The sequence below is a fragment of the Chroicocephalus ridibundus genome, chromosome 21, assembly GCF_963924245.1.
Source record: "Chroicocephalus ridibundus chromosome 21, bChrRid1.1, whole genome shotgun sequence".
NCBI lineage: Eukaryota > Metazoa > Chordata > Aves > Charadriiformes > Laridae > Chroicocephalus > Chroicocephalus ridibundus.
This window is the reverse complement of record NC_086304.1, coordinates 3807611-3819030: the sequence shown is the minus strand read 5'-3', so window position 1 is coordinate 3819030 and position 11420 is coordinate 3807611. Positions and strand designations below refer to the sequence as shown.

Genomic DNA, 11420 nt, shown 5'->3' with positions numbered 1-11420 from the left:
CTAGTACTTGGGGTATGTTGGTGGCAGCTTGCAGATGTTCTTGGTGTACTGGGGGCAGTAGGGGACCTGGGGGCAGTAGCGCTGCACCGGGGGGCAGCAGGGCTGCACAGGAGGGCAGTAACGCTGCACTGGGGGGCAATAGGGCTGCAGAGGGGGGCAGCAGGGCGTCACGTAGCTGTACTTCTGCACAGGCTGCCTCTGGATGGTGTAATGGCAGGAGGGTCCCGATTCATGGCAGGAAGAGCGGGATTCATGGCAAGAAGAGCGGGATCCATGGCAGGAGGAGTTATAGTCATGGCAGGACCCGCGGGAGCACATCTTTCTGGAGTATTGGCAAAGCTGTCAAGAGCAAGAGATCAACGTAGTGAGAGGAGTCCAAGACTCACTTCTCATATTCCCTCCCCTTTTTGAAATAATATTTTTCTTGAGGTCCCCACTGAACTGCTTCTCTCTTTTTGCTGAATGCACCCCACCATGCTGACTAATCTGCAGGGCTTGCTCTGGCAATTGCTGTCGGAATTTAGGTCCCTGCAAGCCAATGCATGAGCCCCATGAGCCACTCCCAAATCCCATCTCCCTTGGGGAACAGCATGGAGCTGGTGTCACCCAAGGATCCCTTCGTGTTCCCTCACTGTACCTTCCCTGATGATCCCCATCCCTCCATCCGCCGCTCACTGTGCCTGTCTCTGAGCACCACAAGGGTGCAAGGAGAAGGCATTTAGTTAAGTACCAGCTCCCAGGAGGCCCATAAAAACCTCTAGTGAAGGTTCCTTCCCTCTCAGCTTAAACAGAAACAGTAAAATTGGTCTTACCCTCTTCAGCTACAGGGAGAAGTGTCTGGAAGCGAAGGCGAGCGACTGAGGAGGACTGGGCTGAGCGGTCTTTTATACGGCTCCAAAAGGTTATCTCGGATATGAGCCACCTCTTTGCAATGACAATTTAATTATTTCCACACTCAATCCCGCAGATGTTTACGCTATCCTATTTTTAGCGTTTCCTCTTTGACGCACTGTATTTTGTCCCATATGTAATTCCTAATACATTTCCCATAAGGATTTTGGAAGGCATTTCTCTCCCATTTCCTGAAGACTGACACTAATCTCCTATGTGTTAATTAGCTTGCCAATAAGCAACCAGGATTGCATCAGTGACAGAAAGGTCTTTAAGTCTCAGAACTGCTGACTCCTGGGGTAGGCCTAACATTTTGTGCAGGTGACAGCTCAGGATTTTAATTTGTTTGTTGTTGAATGCCAAGAGGAAATGGGATTACCATCTGCAACTCATGGGTATGGCACGATGCTGGGAAGCCTGGTGTGATTCCTTGGTTCCCTGATATGGCAAAAAATAAAATATTTCTGATTCTTCACACGTTCCTTGACTTGCCAGATGACCTGGCCGACCCTATCGGATTGTTCCACAGGTATCAATGATTATGTCGTACTTAAGATCAGAGAAAAATATCTGGCAATGAGGTCTGTACAAGGTATGACATGTCAACTTTTCCTGTTCCTTAGTTTCTCTTTTCCTTCACTGATTTCTCATACTTTTTTTTTTTTTTTCACCTGACCTCACCTGTAGAGATGTCTGGAAAGCAAAGGATTCAGAGAAAGGGAGCATTTGAGCAAATATTGGGTTCTGTCACTAGTGGTCAAATTATAGTCACTAAAATTGGATTTAGAATCCTCTTTGTCTTTGAAGCGTAAGAAAATGAAACCCATACCTCATCAACTTTGGAAAATGTTACCCATTAGAGTAATTCGCTAACTGGTAACTCTAAAGTGCGGGTGTCCTACAGCTTTTCTTCAGGCTAGAGGTGATATAATTGCTTGTGGTGAGTTTTGTGTAGCAAGGGAGGATTGCATGAATTCCTTCAGGGACGTTTTGTGACTCAGTTGTGGGTCCAAAACAAAGAGAGGCTACAGCTGCCTAGTCGGTGAAGCGGGTGCTTGTGTGACAGTTGTCCTTTCGTCTGTGCTTTGGCCTGGAACCTCACACCAATGTTCCTCCCAAATCCTTCTACCTCCTGAACAGCCTTCCAAAACTGGTGTGTCCTAGGTTATACCCACTCAAAAATTTGTTCTGAATCTTTCAAATTCAGATCCTGCTAAGGAAAACATAGAATCACAGAATGGTGAGAGTTGGAAGGGACATTGAAGATCATTTAGTTCCACCCCCCTGCCCTGGGCAGGGACACCTCTCACCAGCACAGGTTGCTCCAAGCCCCGTCCAACCTGGCCTTGAACCCCTCCAGGGATGGGGCAGCCACAGCTTCTCTGGGCAACCTGGGCCAGGGGCTCACCGCCCTCAGAGTGAAAAATTTCTTCCTGCTATCTAATCTAAATCTCCCCTCTTCTAGTTTGAAGCCATTCCCCCTCGTCCTATCACTACATACCCGTGTAAAAAGTCCCCCTCCGGCTTTCCTGTAGGTCCTGTTCAGATACTGGAAACATGATCTCTAAAGAGTTGTCATCCATTGCTTGCGGATCTTTTTGGGGAGTATGTAAGGGAAGCCCAATCTACAGTGATGAAATGTCATTTTAAGAGCAATGTGGGGGTTGATACTTGCTGAGTCACGTTCAGCAGTGTTGGGTTTAGGAGCTTTCCATAATAACATAATGTGGTGTTCAGATCCGTGCTGTGCAAGTGCACAAGAGCCTTACATGAGATGGAACTTCCCTGGACCAACCCATTACTTCACTCCAAAGAATATACTAGTGACAAGCAACACTGGAATATGAAAAATAAGTTTGTGACTTCTGTTTTCAGAGGGTCAGAGGTATTAAGATATTTGAAAATATTTATACGCCCAAGTTCTGAAGTTGAGGTTGGAGTTAGTATTGCATGTATTGAGAAAGAATATTAGCAACTGTGAACTACTTATTCCTCTTTCATTTAATGAGTTATGCTCATCTCCAAAGCAAAAGAATTTCCATTCAATTGTCTTTGATCTTGTTATTTTCAAAACGATGGGACAAAAATCTGTGTAGACCAGGTCATTGTCTGGTGTAAGCAGGGGAAGCTTTCATCTGCGCAGCCCTTTAGGTCCATGTAGATTTTGGGTAGTTGAGAACTTTGTCTTCTAATAATATGTCTGTTTTCTTTCCAAATTAACATGGGAATTGTTGTGATTGGCCACCAACTATTGGGTCACTTTGAGAATATGGGGGAATTTGACTGAAGAATCCAGAAAAAACTGAATAAAGAAATTGAAAGACAATGCAGGTTTCATGAATTTTAAGATTTATTGTTTCCCACACCCAGATGAGTCTGAAACAGAAGTGCATGGCACAGAAAGATTTCCAACAGTGATTATGCACTGAATAATTAGAAAGGACATTTCCCGAATAATTAGAAAGAATGACACCTTGAATGATAATTAGGGGCACGCTTCACCCTGACCAGCGGTGAGGCACATGGCAGAGACCCAGGGATTTCAGTAAGGATGAGATGATCTGTGGCTACAGCGTTGAAGGGAGGAGCGAGCTGGTGGGTCCAGGTGCCGGGGCCGGATCCTGCTGCTAGTACTTGGGGTATGTTGGTGGCAGCTTGCAGATGTTCTTGGTGTACTGGGGGCAGTAGGGGACCTGGGGGCAGTAGCGCTGCACCGGGGGGCAGCAGGGCTGCACAGGAGGGCAGTAACGCTGCACCGGGGGGCAATAGGGCTGCAGAGGGGGGCAGCAGGGCGTCACGTAGCTGTACTTCTGCACGGGCTGCCTCTGGATGGTGTAATGGCAGGAGGGTCCCGATTCATGGCAGGAAGAGCGGGATTCATGGCAAGAAGAGCGGGATCCATGGCAGGAGGAGTTATAGTCGTGGCAGGACCCGCGGGAGCACATCTTTCTGGAGTATTGGCAAACCTGCAGAGGGGAGAGAGAGACACCATCAAGCTGGCACAGCTGCCCCACTGTAACCTTCTGCATTTTCCTTGGATCTTTTTCTGTGGTGGTCTGGGAAATTTTGTTTTCCTCTGTTTTGTAATATATATTATATCTTGACTCTGAAAATGATACTGCCTTGTCTTTTTGGGGATACTCTACCATGGTCCAGCTCTGACAGAAATTTCCCTACCAAGATGCTACTGTTGGCTTTTTAAGGTAAATTTACATCCAAAACTGCACTAACTTTTCTGAGATATCTCTCCCTCCTTTCACCAGCTAGTTTGGGAATTAAATCCTTGCTGGGTCCCAAAGACTCTGTGTCTTTGCAGACCTAGTCCTTCAATTACTCCTATTTTTCTGTTGTCTCGTCTACTGTGAGGAAACCATGAACACCCTTTGCGTGGTTTACATGTTCAGGCACACAGCCACCAAAATTAAGAAAATTCTAAGACAAAGGCAAGGTCTAAATGCAGAACTTGCCACCTAGAATTCCTATGCGAGTAGATAAATCAATATAATCCAACTTACCCTTTGTTGGAGCAAGCGAGAGGAAGAGCACGGAGAGCTGATGCTGAATGAAGGAAGAACAGGGGATGGCGAACTTTTATATTGTTCAGAGGGTTGTCCAAGAAATTATGCATCTCTTGGTAATGCTGACAATTAATTAAGTAGTCACATTCATATTTATCTTCTGTGTCTAGTTTTTAGCATTTCCTATTTCACAGAGTCAGGAAAACCAATTATGACTTTTTCCTTAACGTGTTAATAGGCAATGAATTTCCCAATCTGCTTTATAAGGGAATTTTGAAGGCAGTTGCATATTTACATACTAAAAGCGAACCTAACCCTAGAGTTATTAAGTGATTTGTCGTTGGGCAACCAGTATTGCATCAACGTACAATTCAAAAGTGTTGACTCCTACCTTGCATGCTGCCCCTTGGTCTGCATGGCAGACTCACATTTTGATTGATATGTTTTTTTCGTGACACAAGGGACTGTAATTAACAGCCACAACTCACATGGACTCTACTCAGAGGGAAGTCCTGTTGACTGGCTCAAACGCACCTAATGCCTTCACACCGGACGTGACGCTAGAAGGATGTCACCAATTCTGATCTTTTTCATTCCGTTTGTGAGTCTACCAGCCATCAGCTGTTTTTCCCTTGTGCCACGATATTATCCTGTTTACCTTCCTCCTATAAGAAGGGGATTTCAAATCCTAAGCAGGAAGGATTTGGGTTGGGAAGCTATCACTTATTGGCATCCTGTTTTCAGATCCCAAATTGTTTTGGGCTCCCGTCTTACTTAAGCGGTTTTGTAATTTTTACCCATTGCAGTGTTTCACTATTTACTACCAAGTTTCTCTCACAGCGGCCCAAGACTTTACTTTAGGGCAATGAAATGGGTAATTGTTCCTTTCCTGTGACTTTTAACCAGGTGGATGCTGCAGGAACTTCTCAAGATCATCCCATGGGTTAGTTCTGATGCAACTAGAACAAGGGGGTCCTAAAAGTTGCTTATTGAGTTCAGAAGGAAGAAGCTATCCCTATTGACATGGCCTTCATAACTTTCAGGGTTTATGTTCATGTCAAATTTGTGAAAAATGAGAATAATTTCCTACACTGCCAACAGTTTTGAGAGACGCTAATTCATTCTGAATTGGAAAATACACCCCGGGAAGACATGGTTTCATGTTCTAGGTGGGGTTCTTTTTATTTATCTTTATGGCCAAGATTCATCAAAAGAAAAGTTTTTTAAAAAGTCTTTTAAAGCTAGCCCTTGTTTAGGAAAATCTCACCTGCAGTTTTCTGAACAGCGCTGTGAATTATAAGTAATGTAGAAATAGTTCATCTAGGGTGATAAAGCGGTATTTTTGGGGAAGACCCTTGTGTCAGTTTTCCATTATAGAAGGTTTGTTCATCTCACCCTTTTCTAGATACCCAAAGTTAATAATTTCAGATGAAACTCTTTGTGAAACTGATGTAGAGAAACAGGCACTGGCAGACGGAAGCGAGTGATCCTGTTCTAGAACAGATGTCTCAGCTAGATGGGCTGGCGACTGGGGAGATAAGAATAGTCTTAGGTTGTAAAATGCAGAGAGAGATTTAGCGTTTATTTTTAAGTGTGCAGTTTTCATTGAAAACAGACATATGAAGTTCAGTGAAAGAAGGAGGGTTAGAGAAGAGCTCTAGGGGCCTATTTGCATTTATTAGACACCTCAAAATGTTTGAAATTCTGAGTCAGAGTGACAAATGAAGTACGAGGTGCTGCTGGAGTAGGGAACTGGGATAGACAGTCCTAGGCTAAATAGGGTACAGATGAGCTCCCTGTCTGCTGTCCGTAAATGCATTCATCTGCCTCAGAAATGACTGCCTTTAATTCATTTTGAAACTTTAGGATGTGGGCATTTTCTGATAAGATTGAGAAGAAAAGAATGAGAAGAAGTGAGTAAGAAGTCAGAGGTAAAGGTTATTCTCAAGCAAAGAGGTCAAAGAATAAACAAATCATAAACTTTTTCTATTTTTGGAAATGAAATTTTATTGTCTCATGTGCATGGTTTGGAGGTTGACACATCATGTGTAAGGCACTGCCAGCAGAAATCATTCCCAGCCTTTTGGGAAAGAACATAAGCTGGGTCTTGCATGCTAAATAAATTAAAACAGGTCTGATTTATATTTTGAAGAAAATTCTAATTGCAGATGAGGTATTAGAGGATTCACGTAAACAAAAACTGGGAAAAGACAATCAGAAGAGACAAGCTTTAGGCGTTGAGAGCATCCAAGGGAGCAGTGAGCCGTTGGGTCCAGGTGCCGGCACGGATCCTGTTGCTAGTACTTGGGGCATTTTGGTGGCAGCTTGCAGATGTTCTTGGTGTACTGGGGGCAGTAGGGGACCTGGGGGCAGTAGCGCTGCACCGGGGGGCAGCAGGGCTGCACAGGAGGGCAGTAACGCTGCACCGGGGGGCAATAGGGCTGCAGAGGGGGGCAGCAGGGCGTCACGTAGCTGTACTTCTGCACAGGCTGCCTCTGGATGGTGTAATGGCAGGAGGGTCCCGATTCATGGCAGGAAGAGTGGGATTCATGGCAAGAAGAGCGGGATCCATGGCAGGAGGAGTTATAGTCATGGCAGGACCCGCGGGAGCACATCTTTCTGGAGTATTGGCAAAGCTGTAGGGAAGAGAGAAATGTTCACGCCGGTACAGTGAGCACACCTGCATTCTCTATTTTGCCCTGGAATCCCCCATTTTCTTCCTCATTTCTAGTTCTTCAGGCATAAGAAAGCGATTTCAATGCTGATTAGATATTGGGAGATAATTTATATCCCCCATTGAAAACACAACCTTTTATGGAAGCAATTTGCTTTTCAGAGAAAAAGCACTCGAAGCATCCATTGCCCAGATGCAGCCCCAGACCCTCCAGTGCTTTCTATTTGAAAACTTCGAAGCCTCTTTTCCATAAACTCCTCTGACTGTCCTCTCTCTGTATTTTCCAGTCTTCCTTTTCTTTTGGTTTGGCTCAAGCACCTCTGCCTGCTAAGCCTATGCCCCACTTGCCATTTACGTTAATAAAACAGCTCTTGTGCGTTGCAAGAACTTGGTCTCTGGCACGACCGAGGTCCAGAGATGAGGAGTATCACACTCCAACTCTACCAGAGCTTGTATGAAAGCAGGTGGTTTCATAAAGAAACTCAAGAGAGATAGAAAAATTGGACTTACCTCTTCAGCAACAGGAATGAAGGTGTACAGGACCAGAGAAGCGAATGAAGGGAACTGGGATGAGAGACCTTTTATACTCTTCCAAAGGGTTATCTGGGACATGAGACATCTCTTGGCAAGTGTAACCTAATTACATATCCCAGCCCATTTCTATCCGCTGTATTCAGCTTCCGACATTTTCCCTTTGATGCACTGTGCTTTTAGCATTGTAATTGTCCCATAGGTTATTAATAGCACTCTAATTCCTTCACCTCCCTATGAAAGAGATTGGAAGGTATTTCACGCAAAGTGACGCCAATACTGAAGAAACTAATGGATCTGGTCATGAACGACATGTATCAAGTGGAAGAGATGTTTGGCATTCAGAGGTACCAATTCCTCCAGCTGTGCTGGGATGTCACATGGACCAAGAGCTAAACGTGATCACACCTCCATGCGAAAGAAAAATTATTATTAATGTTAACTCATGCGGATTACGTTTAGGGCTGGAATACTCTAGCTGACTTGCCCAGTGGTACCGGATATATTAATGAGGGATTCAGGATTAGCCCAAAGATGTCCTTCCTTGATAATTTCAACCTGTCTGCATGATGTGTCCTGTCAAGGATTTCTTTTATTCTTGCTATAGATGCTGTTTTAATCTAATTCTGCGATACAGAGTTGACGGCAGTGATATCAAATCCTGGAGAAGAATGCTTTGAGGTGCACCCACCAGCCTAAGTCCCGCTCACGCTCCCAGAGGTGTAGTTATTTTCTGTTCCTAATTTCCTCTGTCCTTCTTTAATGTACTTCTAATTTTTTCCCCCCAACATCTTAAGTAAGTTTCAAGTCTTCAGTTTACTTTCTGGAAATTTTTAGCAGTTGAGGCTGTCAGAAGGTGGGCCACGTGCCCGCCTCCAGAGTAAGGTTTAAGATCTTCAATTTCACAATAATGTTGAAGGTGATGTTTGGAGTATTAGCTGGGACACTGCGCTAGTATTACTGTCCTGCTTTCAGTACTCAGCCATGGAATCTCTGCAGCTCTTATGGAAATACACATTAGACAGGGCTGTAGTTGAAGAAAAAATAAACAAAACAGTGTAGTGTGGCAGAGGTAGATGCTTCTGAGCCTGGATTTTCCCGTGAATCATGGATGAACTTCGGTCTTCCTTTCCGTGTCTACATACAGGTCATGCCCATCTAACCTGGCAATTACGTTTTCTTGTCCCATAAAAGGCAAGAATGTGTCAACACTGGGATGGCATTGTGGATTAGACGTCAGGTGCAATTGATTTTGGGTGATGCTCTACTGACTCACCAGGGTCCTTCAAACAGGTCCATTCACATCTTTGCTTCAGTATCACAAGGTACAGAATTAACCTATAAATACAAAGTTTTATTTAGGCTGTAGTAGGGCAGTGCCTTTAGAAACCTTTCAGTGCGTACGGGTGTAAATCTGCTCTTGTATAAAAGAGAGAGGATGGTAAAAATAAATAAAAAAAAGGGTGCATCAGATGTAAATGTCAGGAACCAAGGGCATCAAACGGAAATGGCAGTGGTCAGGGGAGAACAAAGCCCCATTCCCCAAGAGTGTCTCACTGAAGCCTCCAGCTCTATAAAGTTCCCCTGTTTCAGGCCATTCCCTTTAGTTTGACTTTACTTCTCCCTGTTGTTGACTAAGGTACGTGATTTGACTGGTGATCTGGAATATTTATGAAAACTTATTTGTAGACTGTAGCTCTGTGTTTACACGCTTGGCTCTGCCTAAAACCAAACTGCTGGTTTATTGTAAATAGCGTGTGAGTGAGATACATTCTATGGAATATTTCTTGCAGTTCATTGATAAATAATACATAATTATTGAAAATAACAATAAAAAATAAGTTTTTGGAATAAATATCTCAATCACAGAAAAAATACTACAGTGTCTAATGTCATTCAGAAGATATCTTATAGACAATGATAAAACGGGAGGGGGGAAAAGTCCAAATTCGCTCTTGGTAATTCCTCTATTTCTGGTTGCCCTGATTATCTTGAAGTGCAGTATATAAAAAAAAGTTGCATAAAAAGCTATTGTCTTGCTTCCATCATGAGCTACCTTTCCTTTAGGTGTACACCACCACCCAAAATGGCGTGCTCTTCCGGGAGGGAATCCTTCTTCAACCTGAGCTCAACCTGGTATGACCCAGCAGGCTCCTGGCTGGACACCTGGCGGACACCCCTCCTCTATGCGTACGCCCCTGGCTGTGCCCATGGCAGAAACTAATGCCGAGGTGGCCACGACTATCGGCACTATGGCTACCGCCGCTCAGTCTGCTCCGAGCCAGCACGGTGCCAGGGAAACAGGTCTTCTCTCTGTGCTAGGGAGCTGAGGAGGCATGTGGGGCATGTCATAGCCATGGGGTATGCTCGGAAGGGTGTTACGGGGGATGTTACAATTAGTGGAGTACCAGGTTGTGTGGAACCCTCACCTTGGTGTGGTCTGGGACCCTCACGTTGCCGAATCGCTGTGTGCAGCCACAACGGCACAGCCAGAAACTCCATGTAGAAGCCCAACACTTGCCCAATGCTTGTTTAGTGCTGAGAAACGTGCTCTGCATGCAGGGCTCCCTTTGCCTCTTGCTTTTCTAATGTTTGCCTTGGGGTTATCATGCTTTTTGTGGTCTGTTTCTTGCCTATTCTTCTCCTGCTGACTTGACTGAGGCACTGTCCAGAAAAATGTCCTCTGCAGAGGTTGCCCTCAGCACAGGCATCGTTGCTGCTGTGGCCTTCATGGCAGGGGGAAGGTGGGGACAATTTCCTGCTGAATTTATGCAATCATCTGCTTTCCTGCTTCCCTTCCTAGGCGTGTGCGCTGAGATAACAAAACTCCAGCTCAGGAGAGATTTGCTTCTCTGTTCCTCAGGCTCTCCCTAAGTCTTTCCTCAAAAGAATGACACAACCTGCAGTGCTTCAGCTTGGCTGAGAGCGAGAGCGTAGGTGAAAACTTGGACTGCCTAGAAAGAATTAAGATAGGAGATTTTTATCTCCCCTTGCCACAAATGCTTTCAGCCAGACTCAAACCCAGCCCGGAGCCTCCAGTCTGACTTGGTTTCAACCTCCCGTTTGGCCCAGGATGGGTTTGGGCCTGGCAGAGGGATATTCAGGTGACTGGGGGGACAGGGACAGTCAGTGGGACCACACAATGCCTTCATGCGCAGTCAGAGCTGCCCGTCTCTGACCCTGACGTTCATTCTTTGCACCTGCAATCATGTACCTTGCACATGGGAATGATACTCCTCATTATTTTAATTAACAATAATAATAAAACTGGTGCTAATAATAAGTTTCTCGTTCCTTTCAAAGACTGAGTGCAAACCCTTTCCTAATTAAATATCTAGCGCATTACACACAATACTGCTCTCATGCCACAGAGGCATGAATTCCTGTAGCAATCTGCCACCATGCTGGTGGACACTGGAGAAGACCCTGGGAATGAATCGGGGGCCATGGGAAATGCAACTGCCAATTTTTATGTCCCTCTGTCCTTTCGATATTCCTTTTTTCTACATCTACGAGGGAAACTCCGAAATTTTATGGTTTCTGCTGAGAAAAGTTAGCTTAAACCTTGGTAGGAACTGGGAACAATTTTTCTTTTCACTGTCTTTCTCTTGTTTTCCGGACACAGGTGGTGTTTACAGGACCAGAGTTCACAGTGGAAGTCGATGCTGCAGTGCATGGCCTGACTTCCACCCAGGTATCATAGTATCATAGAACAGTTAGAGTTGGAAGTGACCTTGAAGATCATCTGGTTCCAACCCCCCTGCCCTGGGCAGGGACACCTCCCACCAGCCCAGGTTTCTCCAAGC

General features: G+C 45.0%; 3 protein-coding genes across 3 annotated transcripts; all 3 read right to left on the bottom strand.

Moving 5' to 3' along the window:
• LOC134525772 (putative small proline-rich protein 5) lies at positions 1 to 318 on the bottom strand. Its single transcript, XM_063356973.1, has one exon. The coding sequence runs from the start codon at positions 316 to 318 to the stop codon at positions 1 to 3; it is 318 nt and encodes a 105-aa protein (XP_063213043.1).
• Positions 319 to 3518: 3200 nt separating this feature from the next.
• On the bottom strand, positions 3519 to 3836 carry LOC134525773 (putative small proline-rich protein 5). The gene has a single exon (XM_063356975.1). It carries the CDS (start codon positions 3834 to 3836, stop codon positions 3519 to 3521), a length of 318 nt encoding a protein of 105 aa, XP_063213045.1.
• A 2870-nt stretch (positions 3837 to 6706) lies between these two features.
• Positions 6707 to 7024, bottom strand: LOC134526097 (putative small proline-rich protein 5). Its single transcript, XM_063357585.1, has one exon. It carries the CDS (start codon positions 7022 to 7024, stop codon positions 6707 to 6709), a length of 318 nt encoding a protein of 105 aa, XP_063213655.1.
• Positions 7025 to 11420: the final 4396 nt, after the last annotated feature.